The sequence below is a fragment of the Pezoporus wallicus genome, unplaced genomic scaffold (assembly GCF_028554395.1).
Source record: "Pezoporus wallicus isolate ANWC-B61680 ecotype Strahan unplaced genomic scaffold, APGP_CSIRO_Pwel_v1 contig_7820, whole genome shotgun sequence".
Lineage (NCBI taxonomy): Eukaryota > Metazoa > Chordata > Aves > Psittaciformes > Psittacidae > Pezoporus > Pezoporus wallicus.
Genome location: NW_026641900.1, coordinates 740947 through 763587, shown reverse-complemented (window position 1 = coordinate 763587; position 22641 = coordinate 740947). Strand labels below are relative to the sequence as shown.

The 22641-nt window shown below is 39.0% G+C and overlaps 1 protein-coding gene across 7 annotated transcripts in view; it reads left to right on the top strand.

Annotated features, from left to right (window-relative positions):
• The window catches only part of BBS9 (Bardet-Biedl syndrome 9), a 259496-nt gene that overhangs the window by 100588 nt on the left and 136267 nt on the right, over window positions 1-22641 (top strand). For all 7 annotated transcript variants that reach the window (XM_057425767.1, XM_057425764.1, XM_057425762.1 and 4 more), the window contains one exon: window positions 12534-12716. In XM_057425767.1, the coding sequence (XP_057281750.1) occupies window positions 12534-12716 (183 nt within the window). The remainder of the gene's footprint in view (window positions 1-12533; window positions 12717-22641) is intronic.

Genomic DNA, 22641 nt, shown 5'->3' with positions numbered 1-22641 from the left:
ATTTTCATCTAGAAAGTTAGATTTCCTCTGTAGTCAGTGGAGAGGAAGATGGGTCCTCTGGATTCAGAGGCACAGAAAGTTAGATACCTTCTTTGGTCTTTGTAAATTTCTCTCTGTTTTCAACAGTGATGTTCTTGTATTTGCTGCAAAAGAGAGCAATGCTGCATGTCTTCCTGGTTCTTCATAGCTCCTTCGCTCTGTTAGGGTAGCAGACATCCCTTCCTCCAGTTCCTTTAACAATAAGCTTTGCAATGGGGTTAATTCCTTTGGGAAATGATTTTTCTTTTATATTCTCCCCCAGGAATTTTCCATTTAGAAAAGAACATAATGTTTGGTTTGTGTTCTCATTGCACAGCAGGTTTTCTTTAGTACTTCTTCCCACAGGAATGATGCTCAGTAATTCTCTCCAGTTCTATCATTTAGCCAGATGCCAGCTGTCTGTTGATGGAGCTCAGTAAGTTAGTTCTACACCTGATAAGAGGTTTTATCTATTTTTTATATATTTTCATTACTAATTTTTGACAAGTGGCTCAGCATCACTCCGAGGGAGTTGCTTACATGAAACCTTACATGAGCTCAATGCAGTCTGAGCTCAGCTGCGTGTATCTGTAATGTGAATCTCAAATGCCATTCTTCTTTATGGGCTCCTAAGCAGACTCCAAGGCGTTTCTGGTAACAGGCCACTGGAGATGGCCCTGGAAAAGGTAAGAATATGAGTGAAAGTAGACAGATGTTTTTCCTTAGATTCTTACAGTTTTATTAATCATGAATGCTTCCCCCCCCCAGCAGATGCTAAATGAGGAGATGGTTGTTACTTTTTCAGAGGACATAACTGTGTAATTTAGATCATGTTTCTGAGCTCCACCAACTTGAAACATTAAAGTAAATTTGTTCTGATATTTGGCCAACTTATCCAGTCATCCCTCTAGACAAAGCATTTATCTGGATTTTTGGTCTATAGTGTGGCTACAGCGTACGCTCCCCAGATGTGTTTTCCTAACTTTGATGTGATAGAATAAAGCAAACATAAATACCCTTTTGAGTACACCTTGTTATGAGAAGTAATGGTTGAAATGAAGTTAAAACTATTAGATTTGACTGAAGCAGGGCATGAACTTCAGCTGTATTACGTCAGGGGAACAAGAGAAGTGTTTCAATGGAAATTTTTTGAAAGCAAAATCTTTTCTTATCAGGAAGCTTATCAGGAAGAGCATTTGTTACTAATTTAGTGGGGTATATATGTGTGTGGTTATATATTAGCATAGAAAAATGAGCTTTTTCCTGTTCTCCATAATTGAGGGTACAATTTGTTAATCCAAATATGCAGTAGAACTATCCATAAACTTCTGCTCAGTTAATAAGGAGGTTTTTCTAGATTTAAACCAGAAAGTTATGAGGTCAGTTATCACATTTCAGACACTGAAGTGTACTGACTTGCTGTCTCTCTTCTGTTCTCCTACTTCAAGGCCTGTGGGAACCTAAGTCTAGGTGAGCGGGGCTTAAAAAAGACCTTATATATATTGCCCCATCTCTTTCATAGACTCAGCTGCCTTCTAGAATAAAGAAGTTGAGAAATGAAATGTTTGTGTGGAGGACTGCAGTATAAATGCATTAGTTCTTGTGCATTTGATGCTAGGATGTTTTCCTTGCTGGAAAAAATGGCTTTCTTCTAGGAAGTAGAGTTGAATTGAACTTCGGCTCTTTTAGAGTGTGCCTCCAAAGCCTTTTTGAAAGTGAGAGATTGTTCCTCTTAAACTCCAGGTGGCCTGAACTGCCTTGCTTTTCTATTGGCATACCAGAGTACATAGGTAGTGAGGCTGGGTCAAAAATGTGTTTATCTCAAACACTGGTGGGTTTGTCACATGGCTGTTCTTCCAGTAGAGAATTGGTGCTAAACATATTGGAAGGACTTTTTTCTTTAATCTCTTTGTTAGCTCCTCTATCTTAATTTATTTTAAGGAAAAGAACAACAATGTGTGATATGAGTGAAGTCAGCACCGAAAGTAGGGAAAAAGTTGTGTTTCCAAAGACACGGGTGAAGAATTTTCACCTGTACTGCCAAATTTGAACTGTTTCTTTTTTTCATGATGTTTTTCAAAAGCTAAGAGATTGAGTGCATCATTAAATAATGTGTTTTCAATGAATGTTACAAAGCCATATAGCTTCATCTATATTTAGAAGCACAGCAGGAGTACAACATAGAATGCTATTAATAATAATAAAGTCCCAATCCTATAAATATGTACATGTATCCATAATGTTGACTTTTACATTATTGGATGCAAATCAGTAACCTATATTATGTAATCCTGTGATAAAATAGTTTTTACACTGTTTCTTTTTTAAAACAGTTATTAGTTTTGCAGCTTGTCTTGCTTTGAACGTAAGATTTGTGGAAAAAACGCTTCTTTTGGTTCTGTTCTTTATTCCTTCTTAAGTTCTAACTCCTTTGTTTAACTGGCAGAATGCATTGGTGGAATTTGCTGTGTGGCTAGGGCAGATGCATGTGTGAAGAAACCTGCACCTGATCCTGTTCGTGTGGGCTTTGTGCTTGTGAATTAACAAGGTATTTCAGGTGAGATTTCCCTAATTTGTCAGTTTGAGACAAGAGAGTTAGAAGGTACAGTTCCAGGTGTGCAGAAGACGGTAGTTGGCCATTATCAGCAGCACAGCTGTTTTGGTGACCTAAAAATATATGTTCTTTTGATTGCCACCTGAAGAGTTGCCATTGAATATACAGTAATGATACTTCAGGTGGTTCCTTTTTTGTTTTCGTTGTTTTTCTATAGATAGATAGTCCCAGGCAGGGATATGAGAAGCTGTTTGCTGCCTCATGACTAGGTTAAGTCCACTTACTGTGTGACTTGGCAGTAGGATATTTTTTTGGTCTATCAAAACTTGTTTTGCTCCCATAAAATGAAATCTGCACCACTGAAAATAATCATACCTGTATGGCAACTGTTCACATAGAATCACAGAATGGTTTGGGTTGGAAGGGACCTTAAAGCTCGTCCAGCTCCAACCACCTGCCACGAGCAGGTACACCTTCCACTAGAGCAGGTTGCTCCAAGCTCTGTCCAGCCTGGCCTTGAACACTGCCAGGGATGGGTCAGCCACAGCTTCTCTGGGCACGCTGTGCCAGCGCCTCAGCACCCTCACAGGAAACAGTTTTTTCCTAATATCTAATCTGATAGAAGCCAGATGAAGTAGAGTGCAGTTTGAGTTTGTAAAGGTTATTTGCTGAGTATTGCTGTGGAGAGAGCATTGTTGTGGTCTGTGCTGTAGTTCCTCTGTGGAGGAGCACAAGAATCCTATTTGAAATTTCCTGGTGTTGCACCTTGCATGAACAGTGAAATTCTGCTTTCTGTGACTCCTTTGAGACCATTTTCTTTTTCTGCTAGTAAATCCAGTAAAACCTGGTGAACTTTAGTCCTTCTGCTGAATTCTCTTCCAGTTTGATAGACTGTGGTTTTGACTTGGTTTAAAAAGACTGCATTTCATCACGATGTGCCTTTGTTTGGAAACGGTTATGTCTCTTTGAGATGGAAAAAAAAAATAAAAGAAATTACAGTAAAGTTTTAATTCAAAGACAAGGTGTTCAAGTAAGCAGTTCATATGCTTTGCAACCTTTGTACTTTGACTTGAGAATCATAGAATCATAGAATGGTTTGGGTTGAAACGGACCTTAAAGCTCATACAGTTCCAGCCCCCCTGCCGTGGGCAGGGGCACCTCACCTTAGGCCATGTCACCCAAGGCTCTGTCCAACCCATTTTATTTTCAAATGTATTGGCAAGTTTGTCAAGAACTTACTAATAATAGAGAAATTCTATAAAGTGTCTCAAAATAGAAAAGTAATTTTAGTGCGAGATTCCTTGAAATTACTATTGTTGTTAAGTTTGAGCTTCTAATTACCCTGCCATCCGTTTTCTTTGGTTGCTATGTTTAGAATTTGTTTCCAAAGCGTATTATCTTTATTTCATCACTCTGAATCCCAGTTGCTGTGTTAGCAGTCACTGTGGTTTCTAATCACTAGAAATTATATGCTGGCTCAACCTGAAGAGGGACTTCTGGAAATTCCCTCAGGTGGTTCAGTATAAAACACAAGTGCCAAAATTGCAAATGGGATCGAGGGGGGCAAGTTTAATGGCTTGGAATTTAACTTAGGACTTCATTGTCTAGACTGGCTTGATGGTTAGTTTGATACTGATACTTTTATTGTTAGAGATGTTGGATTAGGATTTTCTGGAATGGCTTTGTGTTCATCTGTGAAGATGGAAAAATACCTATATCACATATTAGTTGGATTTGGTTTTATTAACCTTTTTAAGATGTGTCTGTCAGCATGTTTATTGTTTCTCGCTATAATAGAACATAAAGGCGAGGTGAGCCCGAGTTAGGTGTGTTTTCCTGTGTACTTAGTAGGAATCAATGACCTGTGGATTTATTCTGGATTTCTAAAACTCATCACCTGATACCTAGTATGCTTTGAATACTTTTTTCCCCACTAGGTGCATATGACTGATCACACTGTGAGTAATGGTCTGTAATAGGATGTAATTCTGCCTTTACTGAATCAATGGAATGTTCCCACCAGAATTGGCTAGTCTGCAGCATTACTCATTGAGCTTCACTGTGTGCAGAAGTAGGATCTAATGGCTTTCTCTTGATTTCCTGGGCACTGGTAGATGCTGTTGAACTGAAATGCACTTAGAAATTTTCAGGACAAGGCCCCTGTTAGTTTAAGCTCTTTGTTGGGGTTCCCAGCTCATTTTACTAGATAAAGCATGCAACTTCCCTGTTTAAAATTTGGTCCTTTGTTGTAAAATGGTCTTGTGATCATTATACAATATCATATACTTGGGGTATAAACCAAGCTCTCCACCTCTGTGTCTCCATTTAGCTAATGTCTGGCTGTATTTCTTTTTTATACACTGCTGACAATTCAACCCCAGCTTTACAGTGAAGCTCTGTCTCCAGTATTTGTGGGCTATCAGAGAGTCCATGACATATCTGTGCATAATTTAGCACATCCCTATGCTTAAATGGAACTTTTGTTTTGAAGGGGTGAGTAAAGCATTCATTGTAACTCACTGGTTTCTTGGGGTTTGTGTAATTTGTAGCAGATGTTACTTCGCTCAGATAAGCTACTAATTTTGTAACTCTGCTTTTGAATTTGGATTTTACAATGTAGAACTTGCTTCTAAATGTATTGGAAAGTAGCGTATGTTTGTACCTTCCTTAAAGGAATTATTGCCCCCCCCCCCGACACCCCCCCTCCCCTTGGTATTTAATAGTTTTACCAAATAACAAGCAGTTACTCACATGTAAAACTGTCTGCAATATTCACTTTTGGATAGGCTGTCAGGAGGAGGTCAGATGTCAGGTTTAAAGTAATTTTCTTCTATGTATTCTTCCCTTTAACAATATTTTTATCTGGCTTCTCAAAAATGCTAGACCCCTTTACAAAAATAACAACAAGCAAATAGAGAAAAGTATATTAATCACGTTAAAATAGTCTTAAGTGTAATCCTAACCACAGAAGGAACACCAGAGGCAACAGGAATTCCTTTATGTTACCATGGGTTTGAACAAAGAAACTCAGAAGATGATAGGCAGCAGTATAAAACATTAGATGTTAGGAGAAGGTTCTTACCTGTGAAGTTGGTAAGCCACTGGCAGAGGTTGTCCAGAGTAGCTGTGGCTGCCCCATCCCTGGTAGTGCTCTCCATGGGCATAACACACTATTACTTTGGTTTGTGGAGGTAAGAGACAGCTTTGGTACATGCGAAGTCTCTAAAGAGGATTCTACATTTAAGAATGTCATAATGTACATGCATTTGGCTCTTATAGAATCACAGAATAGTTAGGGTTGGAAAGGACCTTAAGATCATCAAGTTCCAACCCTTCTACCGTGGGCAGGGACACCTCAAACTAAACCATGTCACCCAAGGCTCTGTCCAACCCGGCCTTGAACACCGCCAGGGATGGAGCATTCACAACTTCCATGCCCGACCCATTCCAGTGCCTCACCACCCTAACAGTAAAGAATTTCTTCCTTATATCTAATCTAAACTTCCCCTGTTTAAGTTTTAACCCGTTACCCCTTGTCCTGTCACTACAGTCCCTAATGGAAAGTCCCTCCCCAGCATCCCTATAGGTCCCCTTCAGATACTGGAAGGCTGCTATGAGGTCTCCACGCAGCTTTCTCTTCTCCAGGCTGAACAGCCCCAACTTTCTCAGCCCGTCTTCATATGGGAGGTGCTCCAGTCCCCTGATCATCCTCGTGGCCCTTCTCTGGACTTGTTCCAACAGTTCCATGTCCTTTTTATGTTGAGGAATTATGTCTGTGGAGACAATACTCCAGGTGAGGTCTCACAAGAGCAGAGTAGAGGGGCAGGATCACCTCCTTTGACCTGCTGGTCACGCTCCTTTTGATGCAGCCCAGGATACAGTTGGCTTTCTGGGCTGTGAGCGCTCACTGAAGCCGGCTCATGTTCATTTTCTCATCAACCAACACCCCCAGGTCCTTCTCCACAGGGCTGCTCTGAATCTCTTCTCTGCCCAACCTGCAGCTGTTCGGGATTGCTTCGACCCAGGTGTAGGACCTTGCACTTGTCATGATTAAAATTCATAATGTTGGCATCAGCCCACCTCACAAGTGTGTCAAGGTCCCTCTGGATGGCATTCCTTCCCTCCTTCCCTGAACCACACAGCTTGCTGTCACTGGCAAACGATGAAGTGTTTGAGCTAACTGGCATTTTAACGTGTAAACTGTGTTATGTTCTTACAGATAGAATCATAGAATGGTTAGTGTTGGAAAGGATCTTGAAGCTCATCTAGTTCCTACCTTCTGCCATGGGCAGGAACACCTTTCACTAAAGCAGGTTGCTCCAAGCCCTGTCCAGCCTGGCCTTGAACTTTGCCAGGGATGGAGCATTCACATCATCCTTGTGCAGCTTGTTCCCATTGCTTTACCACTGTCACAGTAAAGAATTTCTTCCTTATATCCGACTTAAATCTCCCCTGTTTAAGTTGAACCCAGATGATACATGGCAGGGGGGTTGGAACTTGATGATCTTAAGGTCCTTTCCAACCCTAAATATTCTATGATTCTATGATACTGCTTTGTAGCAATTTGCAATTTAACATTGAAGAAAACAAAACCACACAACTTCCCTTGTGAACTTCCTTAATCTGGCTTTTCTATTTTCTGGAGGCAGATTGCTATATTAATTACTTGTGATGATCAGTAATTCCACATTCCTCATGGGAGACAGTAGAATTTCAGGAGGTAGCTGGGTGCATCCAGATAAAGCATGGGTCGTCATGCTGCAGTGTCTTTCATCTCTGATGTCATCTCAGATTGAGGTCATGTTGCGCTTCACTTGAATGTTGAGTGTGTGGTGAATGGTGAATGGATGCTTTGTCCTCATCATGGTGGGCCTGTGCTACCATTTTAAGAATTGAGGTCATGGTTAGCACTAGCCCAGGCCTTATGATAAGGGTCAGGTAGTTGTGGCCTGAGGTACTTAATCCCAACATGAGCTCTCCCATACCCACTGCGGTGATGTGGGAATGCCACAGTGTTTAGAAGTAGCTCACTTGAGGTGAGTGTTTGATAAAGATCACTTTCTGACATGGATATCTTTGCCTGCATTCCATAAAGCTTTAGTCACCTGTCAAAGGCTCTGTGCACAATGGTTGTTGAGTGAGGTGGTCTGTGCAGGGAATTCGGCTGCTAATCACTGTTTTTTCAACTTTGTGAACTAATTTGGGAATTGCTCATAAATCTTTACTCTCAGAATAAGGGATATTTGGGATTTTAATTAATTGGGTGGATATTATCACTTATTTTATCAGTTGTAAAAGTTTGCTGGCCTGGTGTCTTTAACTTTTTTATGTGGCTGCATACCAGATGTGCAAGGTAGACAGAGAGGCTTGTAAGGAAAAAGAAATGCTTTCCTTTAAATACTTACATGTTCCAGGTGAACTCAGATATGTGATGCAGACTTCTTTAAATCATAAAAAAATTACTTTGTTAGATTTTGTTTTAGATTTAATAACTGAGTTGTTATTTCCTTCTCTGAAATGAGTTAATCTGTGAGAAGGTGAAGTAGAGTAGTAGTTGTCCTGTTGAATAGGAATGGACAAGCAATAATCCTAGCATTCCTCAGCATTCTATTTTCTGATTTATATGCATTAACATCCTGCTTTCTGATTTTGTTTAAAAATAGTTGGAAGGGATCAGATCAATGAACTACCTTACAATAAATATTCCATAAGAAAAATTGCCAGGAGAGGACCCATGCGCTTGTGATCAACTTTTTTGCTTATAGAACTGTGTACAGAATGTCTCTTTTGTGCCAGGTATAAGGGCTTGGTTATGGATTAATTTACTGTGGAGTACATAATAGTCTTGGTAATTCACTATCTCTGTGTCCATTTAATAATAATTACATTTCAGCTGTTATTTCTCCTATTTTAAAAATTTTGTATAGAAGACTTACTCTGAAGGGCTATGGGTGAAATGTAAAGTGATTGTATTTCTTAAATGCCATACTTTTCCTCTCTTCAAACTTGGTTTCTGCTAAAACTGGAGGTACTTTAAATTTACTAGAAGCTGAACCCAGTGTGATAGAACTAGGTGAGAGCAAGACTAGTTGGGTGAATTTCACCATTGGTGGGCATTTATGTTTTTCTTGGTTGATTAAAAAAAAACCCAACCACCCCTCCAACCCCCACCCCCTCCCAGCCAAATTGTCAGACACATTTCCGGTTTTCTGGTTTAGAATATGGCATAAAACCTGTGAGAGTTTCCAGTCCCAGTGGTGCTAGGGCCTCCAAGAAAATGTGCTACCAACTTAAAACAAAGTGCCTTGGAAATTCATACTCACTTCTTGGCCTTTAGTTTTTCAGTTTTCTTCAAAATTGTAGCCAGCTAATAAGAAGGCATTTTGCATTTTTGGAATTGTATTTGTGTTTTCTTGTATTACTGGAATGAGCCTGGGAGAGTGATGTTCATTATTGCCCCAAGGAGCTTGTCTGAATATACAAGAGTGGGTATGTTGCAAGCCTTTTTCAAGAGGGATTATTAAGTCTGAAGTTAGTGCTGGATGTTAAACAGTGCCCTAAAAAATACCTTTAAGAAAGTGGTAATAATAGAGAAATCTGAATGTTTTTAAAACTTAAATCACCATTAGTTTGCATTTTTCAAATTCTTGACATCTTCTGAGGTCTACTTAGCAATAAAAAAGCATAGGATCATAGAATGGTTATGGGTTGGGAGGAACCTTAAAGAGTATGAAGAGAAATCTTTCTGCTTAAACACTTTAAGGTTGAAAACATGAGAAATGCTCTATGCTTGGAAATGATTGCACTTAATTTCTGGCAATAGTGTTGAGGGTGGAAATTCCCAAGATGTTAAAAATACTTCTGGATTTCAGCTCTACCTGTGCAACTGTCAATATGAGATTTAGTAAAAACATTCAATATGAGCTTTCTTTAAGGATATAAATGAAAATCAAGTTTTGATCAGTTGTAAGAACATATATTCAATGGTGTACTTTCAACCCATGCTGGTTTCCTGCACTGGCTACTTTTTTCTCTTCCACTGCTGTTAGGAAGTCTGAAAACGTGATTTTTAGTTTTGTTTGAAAGCTTTGGGACATTGAAGAAAGAAAAAGAAAATTGTTAAATAGGCAGTGATAGCCCTTATGCAATATAGGTGGAGTTTTCACCTGATGGCCTGGGAAATGTTTACAGTAATTTTCCTCTGTGAGGGAAGATTTCTTCTTTTTGCCTCAGATCAAGTACTTACTGTGGAACCTTATGATCTCAGACTGTCTTTAGTTCTTCCAGCTGCTCTCTGTTACTTTGGCTTTCAGCTTGACATATCTTAAGGGGTGTTGTCCAAGCAACCATTTTTCTAGGGTACAGGCTTTTTTAAAACTACCATGGCCATGTATGCCATGTGTATATCATACATTGTAGTATCGTAATTCATATTGTGTTATCCTGGGTGTTCCAGATCTCAGAAGGCTGTATTAGGTCAATTCATCCATTAACAGAATGATTGGGACTTAGAAATGAGGTTTTCTTTCCCCCTTTTTGGTTTCTCTGGAAGTATAAAAGTTGAACTTGTATATATGCAGTCATGTAAAGATTTAATTGCTGTGTGTTTTAGTGACCTGCAACACTCCAAGACTGCACCTCTTCTTTACAAACTTAGGCATGTCTCTGGTGTATATTTGTCTTGTATTAATGTACATTAGAACTTTAGAATTTTGTACCAAAGGCAAACTTTTCTATCAGCTGTATTTTTAGGGTTTCTTATGAAGGTGCTTTCAAAACAGCTTAATGGCTTGGTACATTAGGTGTTGTTTGGGAGGACTGGGAGATTTGTTTTACATCTGTAGCCTGTGAAGAGGTGAGCACCTCCTTTGGTCATGGTTATAAAATGGAAAGAAAGCAAATTCTGAAATGAAGGATCCTTAAGGTGAAATGCCATGTGAAAGGCCTGAGTTATACAATATGAATTGAAATATAGCACAGAGTTAGAGATCATCGAGGAATTAATTCATGAATTCTCAAATACCTATTGGACAGGAAAGGCAATGAAATATTTGAAGGCCTCTGTTAGACTGAGGAAAACTTTACTGTTGTAGCTTGCTTCTTCAGAAAGGTGAAGCTGTATAGCTGTACAGTGACTGGTTGCAGTGGTGAGATGTAACTGGTGTAGGGTACTACTTAGTGTTGTGTCTGTGATGGAGCTTTGTCACCCATAACTGTTGAAATATAACAGCAGTGTGGAACTGAACCTTGTGTAGAACATGAGGTATGAAGAACATCATAGCTTTTGTCTGAGCAAACTGACAGGGCATGATTTTGCATCAGGTTATATGTTTGTGATACTATTAATCTCTTCCAACTGAACTATGTCATGTTGGTTTTCTCTATTTGGGATTAACATCTCACTTCTTTGCATGGTTAGCTGGGCTTTTTTTTTTTGGTTTTGTTTTGTTACTGGGCTCTAATTTATGTAGTGTTTGGGCTCATGGGTGTCCTGTGGGTTTGCCATGTTGTTTGGAAACGTTACATCTTAAAATATAAACCAAAAGCTATCAACACATTTTGTTTGAAATGTTTCATATTTATAGTTCCCTAAAACTCTGTTTTCTTTATCTTCCCAGTCACATGGGAGTTTGGAGGGAACACACACACACATCTCTAATGCCAGTGTTGCAGATTAAAAATAGTTTTTCTCCACCAAATGCTAACAGCTGGTTGGCTTTAATTCCCGGCTGAAGATGCATCGTATAGTATTTTCATTTCCCTGCTGTTGCCAAATGCTAATGAATCAAGCTCTGCAAGTTTTTCCTTTGTAAATTCTGTTGTAATACTAATTACAATTTAACTGCATTTCTGCGAGGCTTTTGACAATTCCAGTCAAGTACCAATTACGCCATTTTGCAGATAAGTAAACAGAAGGAGAATGTGGTTGAGGGAGGTGCTTTGGGTTGATTTAAATGGCAGTGAAGGTAATCAGTACTGCTGTAAGCCAGGTATTATCCAGCCAACATGAAGATGTAGTGGCATTCATGTGAACAGGTCTTGTAAGCTGTGCTCACCCAGGATAAACCCCTTTCCTTTAGCTGAAGTAGTTCAGTGCCAACACTGGAAAACCTCTTGTTGTCATATTGACATGTCATATTGAAATTGCATAGTGAAATCACTTTTCACTGGTGATGGAAAATGTCTAAATATTGTACTTCAAGAAAGAAGGCATTTATAGCAAAGTTTCTCAGAATACCAGTTTTTGTAATGCTGTGAATCTACAATATTATATACAGTGACAAGTTATTTCGTAACTGAGTTGAATATCATATAATGGCTCTTCTGTTTTTCCCCATCTTGAAGTACTCAACCCAACTGTTTTATCATCTTAGAAGAAGTGAATCTGGTGGTTTAGTTTGATTTTTTTCATGATGTCTAGCAAGTAAAGTGGTACTGCCTTCATATACATGATCCATAATGTTTACATCTTAGCATAAAAGCTTAAACAACTAGTGCAAAACATGGAGAGACCCGAGAGCTGATAAAATAACAGATTGCAGTTCTGTTCATCTGGAAATAATTATGTACTGCATTTTTAATTGCATAAAAGCAATGTATTGTTTTTGATTCATACAGTAGACATGCTGGTCATCTGGAGATTTGTGTCTTGTGTGGTATAAAACTGAAAGTTAGTGTGTTATTATGTATCATGATGGGGATCAAGCTCAGGAATGCCTGAAGAATATGTTCTAAACGGAATCCTTTCTACACTGAGTATACTAGATAGATTGATCCTGTTACCTTGGTATGCAAAAGAAAAATCTTGATAATGAATTTAATACTTTGTGGTTTGTGTTTATGGAAAACAGAATTCCTCAGGATCTTCTAAAGGAAAATAGGAGTGTGCCAAAGGTAATTTCAGTGTTGAGTGTTCATGGATGGTAAAATTATCCTTAACAGACACTTGTGATTTTTGCAGGTAATAGCTCTAGCAGATGCAGCAGTGGAAAACCAAGCCAACATATTCCAGGCATTCACAAAGCTGAAAAGTGCCACCCATCTGGTGATTATGCTGATTAGTCTGTGGCAGAAGCTCAACACTGATCAAGTTGCTATTCTGGAAGCTACATTTTTGCCATTAGCAGAAGACACGAAAGAGATGGTAAGAATCTGTATAGACCTGTTCAAAAAATGCCACACAGCTTTAAGTGCTTAAATTTATGTATTTCACCATGTGCTTTGTGAAAGACTGTCCTTTGAGGTGATACAGTAGGCTTATTAAGTAGGAGTTTGATGCAAACTACATCAACTTCTCAGGGAAGTGGGAAAATAGGAGAAGGTTGTGGAAGGCTTCATTGGAAGATATGGTTGATAGTCAACTTCTGCTTAATCCTTCCTTACCAAGCCACGTAGGAACATCTCACATAAGTTTAGCTGGCTTTAGCTTCTCTCCAGTTATTAGTACAAACAGGTTAGCCCAAATTTTTTTGAGATTAATATAAATGCTATAATATATATATGTACTTACATGCACACATTCCAACATAACTATAAAATATAGACATGTACACCCAGTAATAAGCATTGGCCCTACTTTTTCTCTAGTGTTTGCACATTGGTTTATATAATGGATGAAAGTTATGCAAATAAAATAGTGTGTATAGATAATGTACTTGTGTTCTCCAGACTGCGCTCTAAATAGTCCTGCATTGTTTAGATATTTCGAGCAACCTGGTCTAGTGGAAGGTGTCCCTGCCCATTGCAGGGGGTTAGAACTGGATGAGTTTTGAGGTCCCTTCCTACCGAAACTGTTCTGTGATTCTATGATACTTTGCAAATTCTGCTCTGATTTAGTGAATATGACTGTGTGAGATCATGTGCAAAGTTTGGAGCATGGTCTATAAAGATAGTGCTGTACTCTATCCTTGCTCAAGGCTCTCAGATACTCCTTTAGGTGAAGTACTGAATGTTCTAAACTTAAAACAACTGGAGGCAATCTCTAGTTAGTTTCGAGTCCAGCCTTTTTACTGGGTTCTAGAATCAAGTAGCATGCCACAGTTAGAAGAGAAATAAAATCTGACATTAATATGCCTCAACAGTTTCCTTTAGGAGTCTGAACAGTATTCTGTATAACCTTTCACAAATGATTTCTGTAGACTAAAAAATACGAATTATCTTAGGTACACATTAATACTAATTTTCATGCTCTGCACAAGGTTTTTGCAGAGTACAGTGAATGCAGATTTTGGTATGTTCCTGAAATACTGGTTTGTGGCCATTTAGAAAGCTTGTGCTGGGTTCCAAGTGAATGTAGGATCATCTGCAATTTCCCCCTGGGGATGAGAAACAGTGTTTTGGTATTACACGTTATATTGATCCATAGCAGGCAAAGCAAAACAGTTTTATCAGGATTTGTTTTGGATTTTTATCCTTATTTAAATTTGAAAAACTAAGTTGCCCAACTGAGGAGCATTCATTCCCATGAATGGAATTGAAAGAAAGTTTGTATGACTCCCATAAAAGCCCAGACAATCATTTTCTGCATGACTCACTTTTATCATCGGGAGTTGCATTGCTTTGACACATGTTTTGATAAAACATGGTGAAATCTGTTGCATATCGTATAATGTGATATCACTTCAGTACGTATATTGATGTGGTTTTGATATATTAGTTAACAATATTCTGTGTTAAAACTGTAAGACCTCACAGATATTGTAAGGATATACATCCTGCAGTGCAGCCAGGATGAAAAATATAAACCACCAGTAATTGGGAGTGGAAATGGGAATGAAACCTTTACAGAATACTGAAATACATGCTGTATTGAAGTTGTTATGGTACCACAGGAATCTGAATGTAATTTGAGAAGAAGTTTAGGCAGGGAAGAGGGAAATCTTCTGACATACCAATGATATTTACAGACAGAAGCTCCTAGCTAGTGTTCAGATTTCCTTGCAAGCAGTCGAGTGGAACACTGGTGGAAGAAACTACTCTGAAGAATTTTTATTTAATCTTCAGACAGTTCTGCACAAAAGATTATTGTATTTTTATTTGGAGGGGATGTGTTTAAAGCAGGGTTTGGATGCAGTCTGCATCTCCAGAACATTGTCTGCCTTCTGCATTCTGATCATGCAAGTGTTTTGGTGGTTGTTTTGGTTGTTTTTTTAATGGAAGGAAAATGTTTAGACTATACTGTTACCGTAAAAAGAAATGCTTCTCTGACCATAACATCAACATTATTCTCATACATGCCATTCCATGTAGAACAGATTGCATCTTGTTTTCTAGGCCTGGCAATCACTTCAGTTAGATGTTTAGTAAATACAGTAGTGGTGTTTTGTGTTCCCATTGTCACCATTTTTTTTCTCAGACTGCTAAATGGTTGCTGCAAAACTTTTGTCTAAGAACATGGAAAATTTCTTTTTCCCTGTCTACAAAGATACATGGAAAGCCAACCATATCCTGGGCTGCATCAAAAGGAGCATGACCAACAGGTTGAAGAAGATGATCCTGCCCCTCTACTCTGTTCTCGTGAGACCTCACTTGGAGTATTGTGTGCAGTTCTGGTGTCCTCAGCATAAAAAGGACACGGAACTGGTGGACAAGTCCAGAGAAGGGCCACGAGGATGATCAGGGGACTGGAGCACCTCCCGTATGAAGACAGGCTGAGAAAGTTGGGGCTGTTTAGCCTGGAGAAGAGAAAGCTGTGTGGAGACCTCATAGCAGCCTTCCAGTATCTGAAGGGGGCCTAAAGGGATGCTGGGGAGGGACTTTCCATTAGGGACTGTAGTGATAGACAGAGTGATGGGTTCAAACTTAAACAGGGGAAGTTTAGATTAGATATAAGGAAGTTCTTTACTGTAAGGGTGGTGAGGCACTGGAATGGGTTGCCCAGGGAAGTTGTGAATGCTCCATCCCTGGCGGTGTTCAAGGCCGGGTTGGACAGAGCCTTGGGTGACATGGTTTAGTTTGAGATGTCCCTGCCCATGGCAGGGTAGTTGGAATTTGATGATCTTAATGTCCTTTCCAACCCTAACTATTCTATGATTCTGTGTTACCAAATAGTGACATACAGGTGTTTCATTGCTCAGAATCACCCCTTTCTTGTTATAGGCACATCTGTGATACTATAGTTAATAGTAACAGCTATAAATTGGCATTTTGGAAGTACTCCTTTTAATGATGTTTGGAATCATACCAACTAACTAAATGTCTGTATTATATCTTATTTTGTTATTGAAGTTGTAATTTGGAAGAAAAAAATGCCTGAGGATGAAATGCATGTTTTTAAGTGGCTCTATGATATACTGTAATTAAGTTTGTGGCTATAAATTTGCTACTTTACGGTGTTTATTAGATAAAGTAGAAAAATGGACTTTAAGGCAAGGATGGAAAAGAGATGGTGTCAGAAAAAAATCATAGAATCAATGAGGGTTGGAAAAGACCTTTAAGATCAAATCCAGCTGTTACCCCAGCACTGCCAAGTCCACCACTAAACCATATCACTACCTTGAACCAAATTTGTGAAGTGTCTTTTAAGACTCATGAGAGTTACTTTAAAGTGACTGTGATTTCTGTAAGAAGATGCAGGAAAAGGTCAGGCCATTGGGAAAGACTAGGTAGCCTGCTAGGTTTTATGCTTGATAGCAGATGGGTTTGACTTGTAGAGTTCTTGAGTAATGTAAAAAATACTATTTGGCTGGTTTCCACTTCAAAGGAGTAGCAAAAGAAACTATGTCCAGTTGTTTTTTTAGTTTTTTTTTGTAATTTGCAGTTTTTTCAGTTGCTGATAAGGGGACATCAAATTTTTATTTTCTTAAAGGTTAACTTTTGATGATTGGTAATAATGGCATAAAATTAGTTTAAACAGAATTATGCAGAAATAGCTTTTGATGTGCATTAGAAATTCTTGTCTTGTTAAATTGTATTCTCTAGAACTTGTATGAAACTCAGAACAAGCATTCAGCCTTGGTATAAATCTTCTAATGGAGAATCTGACATATCTGGTTTTTAATTTTGTATTTAACTTGATCTGTCACCTTATTTGTTCTGTCAGTATTAGGAAATACTGAAGTTAATCTTCAGTGAGCTCAGTTAGTGAGCATAAGCCTACTCAGGGATTTTCCTTCTTGGTGTAAATTAGCCAAGGTAGAACTGTGTTCTGCTGTGATTAGTTTGCCTCCAGTATATATTACCTCCTTGAAAACTAACTTGGATTTCCTGTTAAGTATTGCAGTTGTCCCAAGAGACATACTCTTTGTTTGATAGATTAAATAAGCTTCTGTTATCAGACATCTTTCTCTGTGTAATATTGTGATGGGGACCTCTAAACTTTCTCTTTGTTAGGGTAGTGTAATCTGCCTCATTCAGGTACAAAGAGAAGCTAAAATATTTTAGTGCAGTAGTAATTACTGAATATGTGCTGCATACCAGGAGTTGAGATCAGTTGTCATGTAAACTGCTTAATTACCAGAGTGATGCATTATACTAATTACAACCATGTTTTTCACCAAAATGACCTAACACTTCATAGAGATAATCAGTGACTCACTCTTTTGGCTTGTTTCTTTTAAAGAAGCTGATTGGCAGTGGAGAATTCCCTTGATATTGGGTCCTAATTGAAAGATCTGTAGATCCTTGCTATGTGAATCTTTCATCTTGTTAGAAGATCCCAGGAAAAAACTTACTGGCTTCTTCAGTAGGATTTTGAGGGTAGCCATTTCTTTTCAGATGGAAGTTTTCCTTTTAATTAATGGTAAAATGCTTTGTCTTAATTCCTAGATCAAGAATGATATACCGGTATTCTCTCATATCTGCAGAGGTGGCAATAGGCACACTTTAGGTTAGGACAGGCCAATTCACATTAAAGGAACACTGAGATTGCATAATTTATTTCTGCCATCTTCTCCTGGCTTTTTCAATGAAGTGAGAGTTTGATATAGCCAAAATATGGTTTTGATGCCTCAAAAGTAAATCAGGCCATAAGACAAGGCTGTACAAACAATGGTGAAGTTAATTATCTTTGCTAGGTTGGACTAGATGACATTTGAAGGTCCCATGCAATCCCAACTTTATTATGGTTCTATGATTCTACTGCCTCAGGCCAAAAAAACCCCATTACTTCTAGCATAAGCTTGAGAATTGGCTATCCAAGAAAATATGCAAGTCCTGTTTGCCACTGTCCTTGTTGTCCTAGCCTGTGTATTTTGAGAGAATAGAAATTCCACAATTTGAAGCAACAGAACGGAGTCTAAAGTTAGTGGTGAGTAGATCTGAAGTAGTGTGAGAATTTAAATAGGAAACAAACTTCTTGTCAAGTTGTGGGGTTTTTTGTAGAGGTAAAATATGCGAGTGGGCATGTTTCCATATGTCACAGCTTTTGGAAACAGAAACTTGTCAGGCTTTTATAGCATCTTATATCGGTAACCTAATAAAGGATATTGTAGTAAGAGAAAAGTTCCTCCCCAAAGTCTGTCGCTGATATTACAATAAAATATGGGGTGAGATGCCATAAGATGTCTCAAGAAGCCTTTGTTTGATTCACTTTTTTCTTCCAGATCAATTATAAGGTCTGATTCCTCTTCCCTGTATCAAAAATTATCTTGCTGAACCTCAATCTCATTTATAGACCTCATGTGTGGCAGGATTACTTCTGGATCTATAGCCTTCTTCAGCAAGATGCATGACTCCTGATGTGTTTGCATACTTGCAGACAGCTTTGACAGCATCTGCAAAACCCAAACAGCACCTCAGTTTTCCTACCTAACTGGTGACAAGTTCTTGAGGAAAAGAAAGATGAGGTGTTGGAATATTTCAGTACTAAAAAGCACAACAGACCTCTGAAGCTGGCAACGAAGAAGCCAAACCCCTCCATTCATGTAGCACACACAAGAGTTTCTTTCATCAGTTCCCAGGAAGGGATCAATGGTTGTAAGAAGTCAAGTTAAAAAGAAAACTAAGATGACAAAACCCCCTAAAAGTTTCAGGATTTGGGAATAGCTTCTACAGAAACCCATGATGTGTGTGAACTTTCATGATTCCAGACAGGATGTATTTGAATTACAACAGACAAGCATTACTAAAGGAGTAACTGTACAAATAAAATCACAGACTGGTTTGGGTTGGAAAGTCCCAGAGCTCACCCAGTTCCAACCACCTGCCACGGGCAGGGACACCTTCCACTAGAGCAGCTTGCTCCAAGCCCTGTCCAACCTGGCCTTGAACACTGCCAGGGATGAGGCAGCCACAGCTTCTCTGGGCACCCTGTGCCAGTGCCTCAGCACCCTCACAGGGAAGAACTTCTGCCTAAGAGCTCATCTCAATCTCCCCTCTGTCAGGTTAAAGCCATTCCCCCTTATCCCCTTATCCTGTCCCTAAAGGCCCCTGTCCAGAGCCCCTCTCCAGGTTTCTTGTAGCCTCTTTAGGCACTGGAGCTGCTCTAAGGTCTCCTTGGCAGTTACATCAGGCCTGTGCAGAAATGTTCTGTGTCTGGGACACTTTAAAAACAAAAACTTACAGTGGTTTTTTTTTCTAAAGCTGATATTTACAGCTTTTACTACCTGAAAATGTGAGACATTAATAGTTCAGTTAGATGCTCCAAAGTAGCTTGAAAATAGTTGCTAGCATGAATCACAGAATCATAGAATAGTTAGGGTTGGAAAGGACCTTAAGATCATCAAGTTACAACCCCTCTGCCATGGGCAGGGACACCTCACACTAAACCGTATCACCCAAGGCCTCGTCCAACCTGGTCTTGGATACTGCCAGGGATGGAGCATTCACAACCTCCCTGGGCAACCTATTCCAGTGCCTCACCACCCTAACAGGAAAGAATTTCTTCCTTATATCCAATCCAAACTTCCCCTGTTTAAGTTCTAACCCGTTACCCCTTGTCCTGTCACTACAGTCCCTAATGAAGAGTCCCTCTCCAGCATTCCTATAGGCCCCCTTCAGATACTGGAAGGCTGCTATGAGGTCTCCACGCAGCCTTCTCTTCTCCAGGCTGAACAGCCCCAACTTTCTCAGCCTGTCTTCATATGGGAGGTGCTCCAGTCCCCTGATCATCCTCGTGGCCCTTCTCTGGACTTGTTCCAACAGTTCCATGTCCTTTTTATGTTGAGGACACCAGAACTGCACACAATACTCCAAGCAAGGTCTCACGTAGAGCATAGTAGAGGGGCAGGATCACCTCCTTTGACCTGCTGGTCACGCTCCTTTTGATGCAGCCCAGGATACAGTTGGCTTTTTGGGCTGCAAGCGCACACTGCCTGCCCATGTTCATTTTCTCATTGACCAACACCCCCAAGTCCTTCTCTGCAGGGCTGCTCTGGATCTCTTCTTTGCCCAACCTGTAGCTGAGCCTGGGGTTGCTCTGACCCAGGTGTAGGACCTTGCACTTGGCATGGTTAAACTTCATGAGGTTGGCATCAGCCCACCTCACAAGTGTGTCAGGGTCCCTCTGGATGGCATGGAAGCATCGACAGTTATTGCTAAATAGGTCTGCACAGAGCTGTTGTGCTAATCTCAAACTAATTGAATAAAAATTATAGAGCAGTTTCCTGTATAAGTCTTGATTCCTTTCTGCACTCTTCCACTTCTTATTATTCATAGATACTTCAGTCTTTCACACCTTAAATATCTGTTGTATAGTCCCTATAGGACTTGATTGTTCAGGACATGACATATTGTGGTCAGTCATCAAGGTGTTACCTTGTATTTCCCTGGGTTTTGCATTTGTTTTTTATCCCTTGTGTTTAGAATTATTGTAGTTAGGTTTGGAGTAGGTAAGTATGCTAACCCAAATCCATAAGAAGATTTAAAGGTGTATAATGTAGCTCTTGACATGATAGGTTATGACTTCAGAATCCCATCTCACAAATAAGGATGGTTTTAATTCAAGGATTTTTTCCTTGAATTAAAGTGAAATTGATTTATTAACTAGTTTGAACTCTTCTTCTAGAACTACATACCTTGCTAATTTTCTTAATTTTAGTTATTCTTATTCTGTCTCTTACCTTGTTTTGGATTTTCAGTTGTATTCTCACTTTGATACTGCTTTCATTAGTCTGTAAACTGTTAGAATCGAATTATTTTAAATACCAATAGAAATGAAAATCAAATCAGTCAATATTATTATACATGATATTGATTTAAAGAAAGATACAGTTAGAGAGCAGGATTAGTATAAGAATCTCAGCTGCTGCAAAAAGCAGTATTCTGTGCGCACTACAAACGTCCTTCTTAGGCACTTAATAGATTTGGAATGTATTTAAGCTTGAGTCACTAGTCTGGATTTTCATCAGACTTTAATTCCACCTGTCTGTAGGATTTTACCATTTCCCAGCTTTTTAGGTATTCCAGTGGTAGGTATTTTAATGCACTATGTTGAAGGGAACTGTTTTTGTATTGTTACAATGATAATTCTTCAACCATGTCATGTGCATCCTAAAAAATGCCCTGTCTCTTGAGACCATTCAAGGTTTAATACATTAAGACTTAAGTTGTATTTTACTGCATTTTTTCTGAGTGCTATATAGGCATACAGCCTATTTGCTTGTCTTCTTCTAGAAATTTATTCAGTCTGTTCAATAGGTCTCCTTAAATGCTTTATCGATTCATTTTTAGCAGTAATTTTTCAGGGACACTCACAAGAAAGGTTTGTCAGCTCCTTTTCTGGCAGGAAGGCAAATATTGCACACTATCTGCATGGCTGCTGTGGCTGTTATCTCCTGTACAAGACAGATAGGTCAGTTGGAAATACAGAATATGCTTGAAGAATGTGTGTAAGGATGCCTGGTAGGACAGCAAAATTGGCTAATAGTCTGTGTCTGTGTTGGAGACTACCAGTTCAGTAGCCCTGGATTAGTGGATTACTAGTTTGTATGTGTAACAAATAAGATAATTTTTGTTTTAATCACTGTAAAAGTGAAGTGTTGAGAGACACAGCTGGTGTTTCTTGTGAATCGACATATACAGTGCTTTCAGATACAGAAACCTCTTCTTTGGTGATTTGGAGAAGCATAAATGCTTAGGTTTTCATACAGTAAGGTATGCTTCTAAGTATTATAGCATTTCTGGGAGCTGATGAAATCATTATTGTGACTAAAATCAAGAAATAAGATACAGTCAGGCAAATTCCCGACTTAACAGCTGTAAGAGTTCCCATAATTTGGCTTGCACCAATTCTGCATAGCTTTTGCAGTATGTTTCACGTGGCATTGTATTCTTTCAGAATTGTCTGGACTATCCCTCCAGGCTATGTTACTTCATAGGCAGCTTAAAAAATGGCTGTTGCCTCAGGACTAATATTAATGATAAAGGCTTTCAAAGGAAATTCAGTCTGTTAAGGTGAGACTTAAGATACAGAATCAAATGTCTGTCTGGCTCATGAACACAACATAGGAACAATGTTGTTTAAGTCTCCGATGTGTTAGTAGAATGATTTATTTACACTTAAGACAAATAGTATTAATTTGTAGATCTCTAGGTAAATTTTCCACAATCCCTAGAGTTCTCTGATTATTTGAACAGTAAAACTGAATTTTTAGCCTCTGTTGATGTAGCTTACTTGGCATTTTTATGGAGAAAAAATAATTCTTAGCATGGTGGGTTGACATGTTCCTTGATGCAGTGCAGCAGATGTTGATATTAGGATGGGGTTCAGCTGATTGCAGTGATTGCTTAAAGCTGCTTTTATAGCAGATTGTGGTCCTGAATAGGAGTCAGTATTCTTGCAGTTTGGAGACATGCAAAATATCATACAAAACATTATAACTGCAGATTGAAGAGGCTATTTTAGTACTACTTATTCTTGCTTTTGTGAGTCTTGTGAAATGTTAAAAGATTTTTTTTTTCCCCTGATAATCACAAGGCACTTTACCTGGCTTGCTAAAATGAACTGGCAGATTTAATGGAAGCAAAACAGAGTGGCCTAATGGAGAAACAGCTATGAAAACGTCTAACCATTGTAGAATAATACTGTGTCATAGTGGGCCTCTATCATTAGCAATCATTTGTTGAGAGGTTTCTGCTCTTCTGCATTACCTAGCACAAGAATAGAATTGGTTCTGAATGTCTTTGTTGTT